Consider the following 17,312-nt stretch of genomic DNA (forward strand, 5'->3'; position numbering starts at 1 on the left):
AGTTTTAGCTCAAAATACCTCACAGATATTTTTATATAGCATGTTAAAGTTGTCACTTTTTGAGGGTTAGCAAAAACACATCGTTTTGTGTCTGTTCCTTTAAATGCAAATATGCTGCTGCTCCCAGCACAGAGAGCAGGGTTTCAAGAGCTCCTGTGTGTTAGCAGCTCCGATTACCTCACTCAGACACACACTAAAATGACAGAAACTGTTCTGCCTTTTATGTTTAAACGGAGTCAGACAAAGATGGAGAGACTCAAGAAGAAGTGACAACACGTAGAATGCAACAGGACGTCTCTGAATGGTTAGTTGTTGAATTTATGTTGCTGATGTGGAGTTAACTATCTGCAATTAGCATATTCTGTCATGATAATCTATAAATCGCTCATATAGGAACTGTTGTGAGATGCACACAGAGTGACTTTCTACTGCATGTGAAAAGACGGATGCTACAGTTCGAGCTGACTATAACAACTCTTCCTCTTCTCAACATGGACTGCGTTTTTCCGGGGGCGGGGTTTATGTAAATTTTAGGATTAGTGATGTCACTAACCCGGGAAGAATGTTGTGTAGTCCCTACCAGCCGTTTGTTGTAGTCCTTAAAAAACAATTTCTTTAAAAGCAAGTATCTCCCTTTGCTTTGAACTTTGAGCGTTGTAACTTTGCAGATATTGTTTATGCTCAAACAGCAATATTACACACTAACTAAAGTTAGAAAAGTGAAATCATACTCAACCACCCCTTTAATTTTTTATGAAACTTTCTTTTTCTCCGCTACATTGTAAAGCACAATATGAAACTTTCCCTCCACTTTATTTCAGGAAAAAATTCAGTTCTTCATTATTTTAAAGGGGTCCTATGCCCTAGCCTGGCAGGCCACATCAAGATGTTAGGTCTGGCAACTCACCATAGACACGGCTCAATCCGAGGGGCGGGATAAACGGCTGTCTTTCAAATTCCCTCTGCAGGACAGCGCTTCAACCAACCAGAGCGTTTTCCCAACAGCGGAGCTAACGTTTGATGGATTCAACTTTTAAATCTGGCCAGCAAAACTACAAACACATCTTCCTTTTTTTTAAGAATGACTTAAGTGCCGTTCTTTGCTCTTTTCTCAAAGAAAAACTTAACTCCAAGTCCTCCAGAGTCGCGGCCAAAGCCGATTCGAAAGACTGTTCTCCAGCAGCAGCTGCCATTCTTTGTTTTCAAATAGCAGGGAACCGCCGCAACTCTGTGCACTGACTTTGCAAGCACGGATTTCACAGGACGTTTCAGAGTGTTATGTTTTTTTATGTAATTTTCTTATACATTTTAGATATGATAGGTTATTCATATTTGTCTGAAAACTATGGTAATACAAACAGTAATCGATCACAAAAACATGGTTAACTTAATCGAAAAAACACCCGCAAATTATGAAAACATCTTCATCAGTTTTACAACACATGTGTACTCCAAGTACTCACAACAAAACCTAATACAGAAACGCAAATAGCACAGACAACAACGGAAATGTTTCCAGGGGACTCCAATAAGGGACGAACCGGCTGGGACATGCTTATTGCTCATAAGCATCCCATGCCCTACTCCCTTCGAAGGGCAGAGCCCTTGAAGTGGAGACTTTGGAGTGAGAAGGGCACTTGTGTGTCATTATGTAGCCGTTTGGAACGCACTTGGCGAAGGGAGCAGCGAAAGACAACGTAATTTCCCATGACAACGCAGCACGGTGTCCATCAGCTGAATAGCTGTTCTTACAACAATTAGAAATTTATATCATTGCTGTTAACATAACTGTTGTAAATAAATATACATTTTATACAAAAAAAATATATATGCCTTCTCATCTTTGGACCCTGCATTACCTAACATTTCTTATGAAACTTATTTAAAAGCATGATACAATTTGTGCAATGTAACTGATGTATAGATTCATATCTTACCCTCATGTTCTATTTCCCAGTAGCAGTTTTAACATTAAGTGACATGGCATCTGACGCACAGAAGCCAATGGCACATGTCACTATGCGCATTGGCACATCCGGTGGCACATCCGGTCTTCATTGGCATGTGCCAGTGGATAGTGGCATGTGTCACTGACATCGCGACACACTGACACTGGCATGACACCTGACTGACACCGAGTCGCGGAACATGTCACCGTGTTGCGACACCTCCAGTAGTGACTGACAGATTAATCGAACACCTATAGCCTACTGACGTAATTGTGCCACAAAATCCTAAATAAATAGCCTAATTTTGTGATATTTAAAATATCAATTAAACGAATTAAAGTGCATTAATGTTTTTTCAAACGTGTTATTTATGTCACGTCTGTAGCCTATTTGATTGGTATGTGTCACTGAATGTTTTGTAATACCAGTGCTACTTTATGTTGTTTATTTCGCAAAGGCACAAACTGGCCATTCTAGGAAAGACACGAAATAAATCTATCATGGATCACTAAATAACGCATTAACAGTCGCGTCCGTTACTGTAAACCTTTATTTTTGCGTGATGCTGCACAGACGCACGCCAGTAGCCTAGGTGTGAGTGTAACACTGGGCAGTGGCCAGCGCAAGATTCTCATCTGTGGCTTAAATATTTCAAGTCCTTCCAAAAAGTGTAAAAAAAAATTAATTATCAAAAATCATATGTTTGTTAGGCTATGTATCTGAAAAGGAGTATACCGAGCTACTAGCAATATTCTTTATTTATACAAGTGCAAAAAAGTACTCAGTGCAACAAACGTTCGGTTGCGCAGGACCTTCCTCAGTACCTTTAATATTTAAAAAATAATTTTATGGAATTATTCAATAAATAAAATACATTTTTGTTCTACAAATTAACGATGTGCATATGGTACATAATCTACATTATACTCCGGCAGACAGCTGCAGGTGTCACTACTGGAGGTGCCACAACATAAAGAGACATGTCAGCCAACTAGCATGTGCCAGTGGAAATTGGCATGTGTCACTAAAACGTGAGATGTGCCAATGGATTGCGTCATATGCCACTTGCATAACAATTTGCTTTATGCTGTCAAAAAATATGATTTATAACATCGCTAAGTTAATGTGTAGCCTACAACATACATAATTCGATACAATTATTTTGAAATATTTAAGCCACAGATGAGAATCTTGCGCTGGCCAGTGTTACACTAACTTATACTGACACCTACTGGCGTGCGTCTGTGCAGCATCACGCAAAAATAAAGGTTTACAGTAACGGACGCGACTGTTGATGCGTTATTCGTAGTGACCCATGATAGATTTATTTCGTGTCTTTCCTAGAATGGCCAGTTTGTGCCTTTGCGAGATAAACAACAAAGTAGCACTGGTATTACAAAACATTCAGTGACACATACCAATCAAAAAGGCTACAGACGTGACACAAATAACACGTTTATTAAAATATTAATGCACTTTAATTCGTTTAATTGATATTTTAAATATCACAAAATTAGGCTATTTATTTAGGATTTTGTGGCACAATTACGTCAGTAGGCTATAGGTGTTCGATTAATCTGTCAGTCACTACTGGAGGTGTCGCAACACGGTGACATGTTCCGCGACTCTGTGTCAGTCAGGTGTCATGCCAGTGTCAGTGTGTCGCGATGTCAGTGGCACATGCCAATAATGTCAGTGACACATGCCACTATCCACTGGCACATGCCAATGAAGACCGGATGTGCCACCGGATGTGCCAATGCGCATAGTGACATGTGCCATTGGCTTCTGTGCGTCAGATGCCATGTCACTTAATGTTAATACCGCCTCTCCTATTTCTCTAGCTTTTTTTTTTCAGCTCATTGTTAACTCTTTTCTCATTTGTATTCTGATGGCATTGAACATTGTTAATACATTTTGTATATTGTATACAAAGATATATGTCAAACATGTCATCTCTGTATGGAAAATAAAAAATTAAGCCGGGTTAGCTCGTCACTTATTGGGGTCCCCTGAAAACAATTCCGTTGTTGTCTGTGCAGCGTGTTTCTGTATTTGGTTGTTTTGTTAAATTTTGCAGCACGTTTCAGTATTTGGTTGTGTATTCTGTTAAATAAAATATCTACCTTTGGAGTAGAGGTCTACACGGGTCCAACAATTAGTAGCCTAGCCTACCCGAACCCGAAGAGACCCGGAATGTGCTACACTGAACCGACGTAGCCGTCGTCTCCCTTCCTTGTACCTGACTGGCTGTGATGCATTACAATCCTCTGACAAGAAAGTTAAATCCATGTTATTCTTCTCGTTATTCCAAGCTTAATCTACTCATTATTTCAGCTTCAAAAGTCCACTTGATGTCACGGTGATCGACAGATGACAAATGCGACTTTGCAGATTTGCATTTCGACTCGAGTTAACTCGCATAATAACTTTGACTGTTTGCCCTTTTGAACTATAATAACGATTGCTCGTTCAGTGCCATGGCCGCTGACGTTAGCATTATTTATTTGCTATCATCTCTGTGCTCTCTGCGCCGAGTCTGACCAAAAAGCTGTTTTCCCCAACATGAGAATGCGAGGGCGATAGCTACGGCTTTACTTTTGATATCAGACGGCGAGAATGAATGTGCATCCCGACATCAGATGAAGCTTCACATGACTGCCGTGATTGGAGACACAATAGGCTACTGTGCATTTCTGTGTGTGTACGATATGAATCCAGCAGCGGTGTGGGCTTTATCATGGATCTGCAAACTTAGATTTGGACTTAGAAGAGCGGAGGCTGGCTTGGGGTGTTAGAGATGAGATAACACTTGGCTTGCCATATTATGGAGTACTCTGTCTGTAGCCTACATACGCCGCGGTTCAGCCGCGCGCGTCAAGGGTCAAACGCTAGCCTGCCAATGTGAAAGCAAAACGCGCGTGTCCTGCTTCCGCTCACCGTACGCACTGCGCCTGCGCTGCTAACGCGTGCAGTGGGAGACCGGTGTCAGCTGGTCATTCTGCAGGCTGCAGGTTCGCTCTCTTTCAATCATTCAGGAAGTAAAAGTCATAAACGTGCAGCCTTCAATATGCTCGGTAAGTTCTTTGATTATTAATTTGTTTTACATTTCTATGTAGCCTACACAATTTCATCTGCAGGTCTGAACTGAAGTAGACACCAAATAACATGTAGGAGGAATGGGTTGACATGCGGTTTTATTCACACTTATTTTAAAAAGTAGCGTCTTCTTTTTGTCTTGTTTTGTTTTTTATACTCCGAGGTGGAAACAGTCCAGTTTCATTAATTTGGCTTCGCTGATTCATACAAACAAACATCTTTTCATTTTCTTTTTTATGCTACGCCGAAGTCTTCCTAACTATTGCTTATTTGTTTGATATTAATCCTCAGACATCGCCACATAACACTTAGTATGTCACGAGAAAATTTCACTTGTAATGAAAGTTGCGTCATTTTGTATTGTGTTCAGTATATTTGATTTGGTCTTACCGTGCGCTGAAAGCAGAGACATATGGCTCTGGTTGAAAGGAATTATTGGAAACCCCCCTGGTGCAGTGACGTTTTCAGAGGAAAACTATAGGGTAGTAGGCTACACCAGATTTTGTTACCATTGTAGCCTAATGTGTGTGACCGTAACTTTTGTCTAGAAATGCTGGTTATTCACATCATAAATGATTATTTGCCCGTCTAATAACCAACAATAGGGTAATAAAATGACAATATATTAATAATAATAATAACAATAAATACTTTTTTGTTAATTATTACATTAATGCACAGAATGGCTGTATGGCAGAATCATTTCACTCAGAATGGCTGTAAAAAAAACTGTTTTAAAGGTCACCAAATTCTGAAAAATAACATTTAAATGATCCTTTTGCTACAGTTTTTGCTTGAACTTGTTAAAGGGGTCATGATGGTTCTAAAAAGAACATTATTTTGTGTATTTGCTTTAATGCAATGTGTTTACATGGTTTTAGGTTAAAAGAACACTATGTAAACATAAAACCATGTCTGCATTGGTGATAGCAGAACAAGAACACCCATGGTCTCTACGATCAGCTCACGATGCTTTTGAGAAACACAGCCCTGGACCTTCTGACAAACACACAAAGACAGAAAGTTCTGTAGCCCTGCAAAAGACAAATACCATAAGCTTGAGGAATTAAAGCTAGATTTGATTAAGCTAAATTGATCCTTGCAGTTGGCCTGTCCTGACCCTGACTTGAATGAAGCAACATTTTTTTTGTTTTGTTATTTTTGCCCATACTTGATGTTTTTTGATGATAATGCTATTAGATCACATTTTCATTGCTTTGTGGAAGTCAAACAACTGACTAGTTTGTTGTTTGTGGACAAGGAGAACATTGTCATTTCTTGTTGATAAAAAAAAACATGTGGTGATATTTTTACCTTGACATAATTAGCTGCAATAATAGTTTGTGTGGTGTTGATGGGTTAGCCTATAAGTTAATGTGATTTTCTGAGATTTTAAAAATCGTAGCACTATACTGTTTTGGGAAAATATTTGTGTGTGCCAAAGGCATATTCTAAGACCCGCTCAAAACAAATACGTCAAAACCCATATGTCAGAGAAAGTCATCTGTCAAATCTAAGAAAAGTTTGAAAGACTTGGTTATTACTCCATTAAAATTGTAAGCAGTGTTATACAAGCCCTGCATATTTGCACTTTTGAATTAGCAACCGGAAGATAAAGCATTTGCTATTTCAGAACATAAAATCCTGCATGTGTGATCTTGTTGAACACTAAAACTCTTTGCAAGGGTTTTTTCCACCCTGCTGGCCTGTGGTTCACATTTTGTACTTGCGCTACCAACATTTTTTCACTGGCCCCACCACAAAAGATTATGGATGATTAAAATGCTTTTTGAATGCTGGTGCAAGCGAAGGTTAATGTTACTACAGAAGTGAGGCTTACTCAATTCTCAAGATATACATTTTTCAGTAATCATTATAACCAGTTTATCTTGGTTACTATTGTGACAATCAGAAGCAGTTCAACATGTGAGTGTTTTTCAGTTGTAGACCGCGGGGAGATCTTTTTTTGCTGTAAGAGTAGTTGTGGTTGTATGAAGTATGAAACAAAGTGATAATACTTACTCTGTTTATGTTTCCTTTGCCTTTATTGATTTCCCTTTTTTTTAACAGAAACAATGTCCCTACTATATTAAGTTTATAGCACAGATCTATAATTTAATATATAATAATATGTATTTTCCCCCTCCTTTATGAGTGGTTGAATTTGCAAGCAGAATACTTCAATTTAAAAATTCGCCTCTTGTGTTGCATCAGATGTCATGTGAAGTATTGATTAAAAAAAGGTAATGTTTCCTTTCTCTCCCTAAGATGTCCGCAGAAGTCCTAATATGGACATCCTTTGCACTGTGTTGCATCATACAAGGTGGTTTGGCTTTGTTTTGCAGTCACGAGTTTTGAGTGGGTAGGCTGGGGTGTGGCAATGTTTGTTATTAGCTTTAAATAGTGAAGGACATCAGATAAAGGAATGCAGGATGGGGAAAGTTATTAGGAAAGCATATCTCAGTTGATCTGGGAAAATACTAAATACTAAAACTATACTTTACAATTTGAGTGGCATTTAAAAACCTAAGCTGTGTCCAGAATCTCTGGTTAAATAAACATTAAAAGGCAGAGGGTTTTCCAGTAGCCATGCTAGACTGCCTTTTTAAATGACTGGTGATCATTTTTGATAAGTCATGTAATGAAATATTAGTTATCATACTTTTGCATTTAAAGGATAGTCCAGCCACCCCCCATAGAACAGAACAGATGTTTGACAGAATGACAGTCTCAGTATGCATTCAGTGGCACGTCCTCCAGGAAATAAGTCAAAATTCTAGGTTGGCATACTAAAATGTACACTTAAAAAAGTAAAAGTGGAAACATGTATTGTGTCAAAATATATTGCAATACAAAAAAACAAATCGTGTATAGTTATAACTCTGTATTTAACTGAGAAGGATCAAGAATGATTCTATTCTGGTGTCACCATTTCCCTGCATGAAGAAGGACTTAGTCCAAGTCTATTCATGTCCATTCCTGACGTAATAACAAATTTTGCTAACTGTTTATCAAATGTTTTAAAATACAATTTTAATTCTATTTAGCTTTAAAATATTGTGAAATCATGAGAAGAGGTGATATTCTGTCTCATTGCTAGTGACATGAGTGTATTTTTACACCCCTAGTTACAGTTAATTAGGTGTAAAGAAGAATTATGTAGGTTTCCTGAAAAAACTTTTAATGCAGCATGCACAGTAGAAATCATTTATTGTTTCTCATTACTGTTTTGAGTAAAAACATTTATACTGCCTGTCTGCCTCTGTGTGTTAAATATTCTGTGAAACGTCTTTTTAAACCACATTTGATGCGGCAGATATGGTTATATACAGTTTATGGTATTTTACACTGTCTTAGTTACAGTACACATGACATTATACTATAATAATTAACTTTATGAATAACAGTAAATGTTAATAAAAACAAGCAGCGCCACACAGTAACAGAACTCAGTTATGTTTGTCTGATTAAAAGCCAATTGTATGGGCAGTTTCTTCCTCCCACGTCTTTAGGAAATCATTCAAAGATGTTGGATCCGTATATAAATCTGTTTTTTCCTAGGAAAATGATCATACTGTTTGTATCCGTTCTATGAGTAATAATGTCCCAGTGGATTCTGTTTCTTAAAGGCTTCAGTAAAAGCTGTCTATGCTTGTGTACACACAGGGCTGCACTTCCCAAAAGCATCATAAGCCTAATTTGATTTTAGAACAACTGCCACCAATGATCTGATCAACTTAGGCTTACGATGCTTTAAGGAAACGCAGCCCAGTATCTACACAAAGTTATTCATTTGAATGTAACCATTATTTACTGCAGTGTCTTGTACCAAACCATTTTATATACCTCATTGGCACAATCAGGAGGAAACCGTAATGGTTTATTTACTTTTCATATATCAGAATATACAAGGGGGAAATCTGTTAGAATGGATTATTGAATGGAATTACTTTGAAATATAACAATACTGTCATTTATTTATTTATCAAAGTACAAGTGAAATGATCCCCAGTGGTTGCTGAAAGTATACTTTGACGCTGTAGCAGAGGGACAAACATGCAGCAAACTGAATTATGTGTGGTTAAAACCGAGGAAAGATAAGTATTATTCATCGTGTGGTTTGAGTGAAGATTAAACATTAGTCATGGCCAGACACGTTTGCCTAAAGTAAACCATAGACTGTAAAAAAAAATATGGACGTAGTGTCCGAGACGTCACCCTAGGTTTCTGAGGAGCATTTTTGAAGCCAAAAGAGGGCAGAGTCGGCCGTCGCCATCTTGGCTGCGCGTCATCGCACGTCACTCCCGGATAACAGAGAATGGGCAAAGAGGTGGGTGCTGAAACCACGCCCCTAGCTCGACGTGATCGAAGCTTAAAGTGTGCGACCGATGTATATGTAGTGACAGATGTAAAGCCAATAGTTAAAGTTCCTGTTTTCGCCCTTCGAAATATTATAATAGTTAAAAGACATAGCTACAGGTGAGACTGTGCATCGTGACTCTGTACTATTCTGCTAGTTAAAAAGGGGACAGGCAGCTAGCGGATAGTGAGGAGATGTTTGCTGGATGTGCCAAAAAATGTTTTGGCCTAAAAAACGCGTGACATCGCTTAGAGCACCTTTAAATATGAAAACTCCAAAAAGCAACGAAATTGTCAGACATCCATAGTGCATGTTCACATAGGAATCCAACTGAAATACAGCGCTGGTTGTTCTCTCTGTGAGTACTAACAGCCATGTCAGTTGTTTATATTCATAATGATAAAGTTAGGTATTTTATTACATGTGATTCTGACATGATGTCACTACATGCACTGCGCTCCTCTCCGCTAGGCGCTGGCAAACGCGTCCTCCAGCTGAGCGGTCGTTGGGGGCGTGGCTTTGGAAGGAGCCCAGAAGGGAGGGGGTGGGAGTGAATGGAATAAGTAGCTGTGTTTATTGCAGCCCTGAGAGGACAGACACTCAATTTTTATACTCTCCTTTTTTAGAGTACTTACATTTTAATTATGTATTGGTATATAAAGACAGTTTAAACAAATTTGGGTAAAAGTTTTTTAGAAAAAACCTGCCTACCCTGCCTTTAAATCATTTCTGTATTGGCTGCCGCTTGGTCTAAACCTTATCTCATATTTATTGATCACATATCAAAGGATGTTTAAACATGATTAGCATGAAAGCCGCTGTTAACAAAGCTTGTCAACTGTAGTGTCATGATGACTAAGTGTTACTCTTTATGAAAGACCTTTGATTATGGTGTAAACACTTGAGCTGTAATTTAGCTCTTGTCATCTGCTGATAATACATGTGTGTGTTTGTCAAAATTGAGAGATTGGGCTCTCTAGACCAGTATACCAGTAGACCCAATATTTGAATAATATTCTCCAGATAATGCTTTCTTAAATATTAAATAGCCTACTACAAATGACAGCATAAATGGCAGTATTTTTTTCAACATCACCATTTTTACTCACACTGTATAAATTAATCTTAAAATATGTAGTTATCTCAAAATTTTTAGAAAGTGGGTTCTTAACAGGGGATCATGACATTGGGGGTCATTGGCCTCAAAAATAGTTTGAATAGGCTTTTTGTGTGTTAATTTTTGTAACATTTCAAATGAACCTGATTGTTTTGTTCATTTCCTCTTTCAGTTGTGGCCGTGCTTCTACTGTCATCACAGGCAGCTGATGCCCTGCAGTGCACAGGGAGGAGACTGGATGATGGACAGTTCTCCTTTAATGCTTCATATGAAGTTAAGGGGGACATCCGTGACTGCGAGACCCAATGGCTTGTAGATGTAAATATTTTATGTCTTAAAAAAACATACAGTGCTAAGAATACATTTGTGAACCCTTTGAAAATATCTGGATTTCTGCATTGATTACTCATAAAATGTGGTCTGATCTTCATCCAAGTCACAATTAAAGACGAACACAATCTGACTTAACTAATAACACACAAACAATTGTACTTTCTATTGAACATTTTATTGAAGACATTGAGTGATCATTAAAAAGGCCAACTATTGGAAAAAGTAAGTGAATGTCTGTCTGACTTCTCCACAAGATAACTGGAGTCAATTCAGAATCAGGAGATAAGGTTGGAAGTGTGGGTTGCTCAAGTGCCCTGCCCATAAAGGCACACAAAATCAATGCTTCTGGGAAAATGTTCTGTTGACAGTTAAGACAAAAGCTGGAAACTGGAAGAATTCTTAGTTGAAAGGAAAAAGGGCACTGTACACTTTTATGAAGCATGGTGCCTCAGGGCACTTTGAAATCACTTACATGATATTTTACAGGAGAATGCCAGGACAGTTCATGACCTTTAATTTTTAGAGAGGTTAGGTGATGAAACAAGACAATGAATCAAAGTACAATTGTTTCTGTGTTCTTAGTTAAGTCAGATTGTGAGAATTGTGAGTTAAATTAAGACCTGACTACATTTTATGAGTAATCAAGCAGAAATTCGGATGACTAGGGTTGTTAGTTAAAACCTAAAGATGAAATGGTTACTAGTGTTTTTTTTCCCAACAATGTGTGTTATAAACAATTCATTGCACATAGCTTCAGTGTAAAAACAAATGTATACATTTTTTATTCTTGTTTATGTTTATGCCTTGCCATCCTCTCTCCCTCTCCTGATCAGGAAAAACTGGCTGGACTTTCTGATGCTAATGGAATTATGAAATTCATACCACCAATTGTTAAGGCAACAGCGAACACAGCCATCTTACAGACCTGCCCTGAAAAACTTGAATGTCTGCTCATCTGCCCCATTGGCAATGTATTTGTTTTAATATTGTGAATTTTTATGTTCTGCTAGGCCCTTAAATTAATTTAATTGCATAACTGAATTATGAGCTGACATTTGCACTTTATGATTTCATGATGGGCTCTGTTTTTACTTATTTTGCAGATCAATGAAAAGCAGCTATGCTCTTGTAAGTAATTGATTTACTACTATGACTACACAATCTTAAATCATGCCCGTTTACCTTGACAATAGGATACTTCTTACTCTCTTAAGAATTTGCTGTCTGCAATACAAGCATACATGTAGAGCAGTTTCCCATAACAAATCAAATTACTTTCAGTTTGATTCTTTCTGTCTTGAGATTTTGTTTTATGATAGTTTTATGCTGTACAGATTTTTTTACCAATAAATGTTGAAGCAGGTGTTTAATCTTCTGTACACCCAGTTTAGCTCATAGTAATATCACGTGACTAAGAACAAAAGACTTGAGATTGCCCTAGTATGTGCACTGAGTGAGATTATTGTTTTTCAGGTGATGCCACTCCTCCGACAACACTTCCTGAAGGTAAGGTCAACTGCTTATGTTATGTTCTAGCTCAAATAAAGTGTTGCCACTGTACAGTCAAACATTTTCTGTTGTCCAAAATAGCCCTTTTTAGGCCAAAGAGCTAGTATCCTGTTTCAGAAACCAGAATGCACATTAGTATGTGCACTGAGTGAAATTATTGTATTTCAGGTGATGCCACTCCTCCTCCAACACTTCCTGAAGGTAAGGTCAACTGCTTATGTTATGTTATAGCGCTGACCTATCAAGCTGTTAACATGAAAGTGCTCAAATAAAGTGTTGCCACTGTACACTCAAACATTTTCTGTAGTCCAAAATAGCAACAAGCTAGTTTCCTGTTTCAGAAACCAGAATGCATATGCATGTTGTAATTTTTTTGTAAGTTCTTTAGCATAGCAAACTTGCAACAATGTGAACATAACACAAGCAAACACCATCCTTTGAGCAAAATGGACTGCAACAGTGACCTCCTGCTTTCCAGCAACTTTAGAACATTTTTTCCTATTATTTTTTTTTTCATAAGGATTTGTGAAATATCTGTAAAGGTTTATGAACCAAACTAACCATTGAGAACGAGAGTCTCGAATAAAAAATGAGGGCACAATATAAACTACGTATAAATATATTTGAAGATTATTGCTAAATATTCAAATATGTATGTAGTTTAAGAGCGTAGACATACTGACATAATTACGTAGCTTACAAAGATTCAGAAGTGGACTGTAACTGCTGAGCATTTTTGGCACATGCTCTGTTTCAAAGTAAAGGCTGATTTATACTTCTGTGTCGGACCTACGCCGGAGCCTCTACGCTGTAGGCAACGCGTTGGTTTTCATTTAAACTTCTGCGTCGTTGTCCGCGTTGACGCGCAATTACACTTGCAGAGGGAGCATGTGAAACCCGAGGGAGTGGTCCTAGCAGACCAATCACAGTGCTTGCGTACGTGTAGAGTTGACGCGTTGTTACATTTTTGGAGAGGTGCACGTCAGGGTACGCCGAAGGGTATGCGCGCTACACACAGCCTACGACGTAGCTACGGCGTAAGTTCAACGCAGAAGTATAAATAGGCCTTAAGAGCTTGTTGTGGGTAATGTAGTTGTTCACCGAAAATTTGGCTCTATTAAACTTTTTCTTTAAAAAAAAAAAAACACTCATAAATAACTCACTTGTATCTTCTACAGCATATATATTATTACTTAATTTTAGATATGTTAGTGTTTTTTTTTTTTTTTTAATATTCCTCTATTGATACTTTGCACGTGACGTCAGTTGTACTGGCTGGCGGGCAAGAACGTCATTCTCTAGCAACGAAAACCAGTAAACTAATCAAGGATCTTGCCAGGACGTTGCCAGTTTTAATATACAAAAATTGGTGTTTTGAGGTGTACGCGACATTCCAGATAGTTGTTGTGCGATTGGATGCACTAACCGCGTTTGTTGCCCGCCAGATATCACGTGACTGCAAAGTATCAATATAGAAAATGAATGGGATTTTTACTTTGGGGTCCTGACTGATATGCTGAAGGTTCTCCACAGGGATTTCAGAGGTTGTTTTATTACAGCCAAAGCAATTAATGAAAGCCTTGTGTGTATTTGTGTAAACGATGATTTTTTTTTTTAAACGACAGTTCACCCAAAATTAAAAATAGTCATCATTTTATCTCCCTCAAATAGTTCCAAATCTGTATGACTTTTTCTTCTGTGCAAGAAAGAAGATATTTTGCCATTGATTTTTTTCTTGTTAAATGATGTACTTTATCTTAAAGTGCTCTAATATTCTCACACCTCTCTGTTGTGTCTTTATGTTTGCTTGTTTTCCCAGTGGGTTTTCCTAACTGGGGCATTGGTGTTCTGATTGGAGCAAGTGCTTTTGTGGTGTTGGTGACTGTCACTGTCACCATTGTGCTTTGTCAGAAAAGACAAGGGTAAGGTCCTCTTAAAAACTGGCATGAACAAGATAAACAGATGGCTATGAGTAATATTTGTCTTTTAATATTTGTGTAATTCTGTGCTTATAGGCGTCTGCGAGGATATTCTTCTGGCAGTACAGATCCCACTAATCTTTGAATCTGGTATGTAGCATCATTGGTATTTTGTCAAATCCTGCAGGAAGGATGTTTATGAATAGCCCAAATCATTATCTTTGCTATTATCCTTTGAAATAAACTACATTATATTAAGCAGTAAATTATAGTACAAACAGCACCTACAGTTTCTAAAAGGCTTTCCCTTTCCTTTTTATTTAAGCACAGAAGTTACATCATTGCACCTGGGCATTTCATCTTCAATCCTTCATAACTATACTCTTATCTTTCATATAGCAAGGCCATAACCATACTATTAGCTCTATTATTCTATTTATGCTGGCTATGTAAGGGATAATGTAGAGTGAGGCGGTTGTTATAGCGAATACAACCCCGACAGGCTGATCAGGGTCTTGAATCAGCCTGAAGGGGTTGTATTCGCTATAACAACCGCCTCGCTCTACATTATCCCGCTTATTACATGGCTACCTACCAAATAAATCAATAATTTGACACAAATTATTGATTTAAAAAGGAGTTTATTGATTTAAAAAGATTGTATTGTTTCCGCTAAAGAAAATAGTCCGTTCCGCGTCCATAGCAACGCTCTGTTTTTCATGGCAACGGTGTGTTATACTTCGCAGCGGTCTGTTATCAAGAAATAACAGACCGCATTCTACATTGGAATTCAACCAAGCCATGTAATAAATAATAATAATAATTCGTTACATTTATATAGCGCTTTTCTGGTACTCAAAGCGCTTTACATGGAAGGGGGAATCTCCTCAACCACCACCAATGTGCAGCATCCCCCTGGATGATGTGACGGCAGCCATATTGTGCCAGAACACACACCAGCTTACTGGTAGAGAGGAGACAGTGATGAAGCCAATCAGTATGGGGATGATTAGGAGGCAATGATGGACAGGGGCCAAGGGGCAAATATGTTTAATGACCACAGAGAGTCAGGACCTCGGTTTAACGTCTCATCCGAAGGATATAGCTTGCAGGATTTTGTTTCTTGTCAATTAAATTGTAATTGAGACTCTAACTAACCTACACAAAGCTACATGATGAAGTAATTATATTTTTTAGTTATATATCATTGAACCATATATTTATAAATAAATACTCCTTGTGTCCACTCAAAAGGTGCACATATGAAAACAATGTATATTGAAAATATTTTATCATAAAAAAATGTTTGTGTCCGTTATGCAAACGGGCATGATATATATATATAACTGAATATGTGTGTGTGTGTGTGTGTGTGTGTGTGTGTGTGTGTGTGTGTGTGTGTGTGTATATATATATACATATATACATATACACATATATTCATACATACATATATACATACATACATATATACATACATACATACATACATACACACACACACACGATTTATTCATGTATACATACATACAGGTGAAATTAAAAAAATTAGAATATCGTGCAAAAGTTCATGTATTTCAGTAATTCAAATTAAAAGGTGAACTAATATATTATGTATATATAACTATATACATATGCATGATTATACTTTTCAGAGGGCCGACATTTCTGTAGTTAAAATCCATTTTTTTATTGATTTCATGTAATATTCAAATTTTCTGAGATTTTGAATTTGGGGTTTTCATAAGCTGTAAGTCATAATCATCAAAATCATAACTTTTGCACGATATTCTAATTTTTTGAGTTTCGTGTGTGTGTGTGCGCGTGTGTGCGTGTGTGTGTGTATGTGTATATATATAGATTGATTGATTTATAGAGATAGATAGATAGATAGATAGTTAGATATAGATATGCAAGTACAACTATAAATATACAACTAAATTATATTGTAACTTAATATATTTAACTTATAGGATAACTTATATTTAATATATTTAACTTATAGGATAACTTGGTTTGTGGAAAAGAACTTGGTGGATTGCATAGCACTATAGTGTGGATAAAAGTAACTGTATGACTAGGGCAAGTATTTTTGTTAGTTGCTGCTGTGGAAGCAAAATTAAATGAAATGCTGTGCCAGTGAGTACACATCACATCTAATGCATTACTAGTTAAATTCTCTTAGCATTAACACTGCTTCAGATCTGCCATCAAATTTGAATGTGTGTTTGAAAAATATACAATAACTAACATTATCTGCATGTATTATTCTACATTAAAGGGGTGTGGGGGGGCAGGTGTTGAATCAAAATGCTCTCTATATGGGCTATATGCTGACAAAGTTATTTCCTCCCTATACTGTAGCCATTGATTTACTGTATATTGTGTCATCTCCATTGGTGGTGGTTGAGGAGTTCCCCCTTCCATCTTTGAGTACCCAGAAAAGCACTATATAAATGTAACAAATTAAATTATTAGAATTATTAATGTGGTGTTCACTATCACATTGTAGGAAAGGAAACTGGCACCGATAGATTTGATCAGATTTGTATCAAATGTCTGTTTAAAACATTTATACGTGTCATGAATAATGTTTAATAATATTTGCTTAGCTATTGTATTGCATGGAATCACTTACTCTTTGTAATGATGTTCTCCTTTTTAAGCACTTCTGTCTTGGATTTCTGTTAATAAAATACTATAAGAACATTTCAGTGTGTGCCTGATTTATTTTTCTACACCTCAGATAAGATAAGAGTGCAGCTGAGAAGAGTATTGGCTGATGACTCACTAACCCTTAACACTGACCGAGTCTGTAACTCTTTATGTCATCTGACAGAAAGCTGAGCTCAGAAATATGCTTCTGGTGGGTTTGTCTGATATTGAAGTGGTCTTTGAGGTCTCCAGCTCATTCAGTGCCCTGTCAATACAATATACCCTCAGTCTCAATCAGTTAATCACATCTGAACAGTGAATTTGATCTCGAATGTAACATTTCAAAATTAATATGTATTTACATCTCAAAA

General features: G+C 37.3%; 1 protein-coding gene and 1 long non-coding RNA gene across 2 annotated transcripts in view; one reads left to right on the forward strand and one right to left on the reverse strand.

The window, feature by feature from the left end:
- LOC307172706 overlaps window positions 1-17,312 on the reverse strand; it is a 118,317-nt gene that overhangs the window by 78,723 nt on the left and 22,282 nt on the right. The gene's annotated exons all lie outside the window — the stretch shown is intronic.
- Window positions 4,989-14,431, forward strand: LOC307172629 (uncharacterized protein; the record flags this gene model as incomplete). Its single annotated transcript, XM_079895168.1, has 8 exons — window positions 4,989-5,026; window positions 10,698-10,843; window positions 11,692-11,829; window positions 11,962-11,986; window positions 12,332-12,364; window positions 12,536-12,568; window positions 14,187-14,289; window positions 14,383-14,431. The coding sequence occupies exons 1-8, from the start codon at window positions 5,020-5,022 to the stop codon at window positions 14,429-14,431; spliced, it is 534 nt and encodes a 177-aa protein (XP_079751294.1). The 5' UTR covers window positions 4,989-5,019.

Source organism: Squalius cephalus (genome assembly GCF_949319135.1).
Source record: "Squalius cephalus genome assembly, chromosome: 15".
Taxonomy (NCBI): Eukaryota; Metazoa; Chordata; class Actinopteri; order Cypriniformes; family Leuciscidae; genus Squalius; species Squalius cephalus.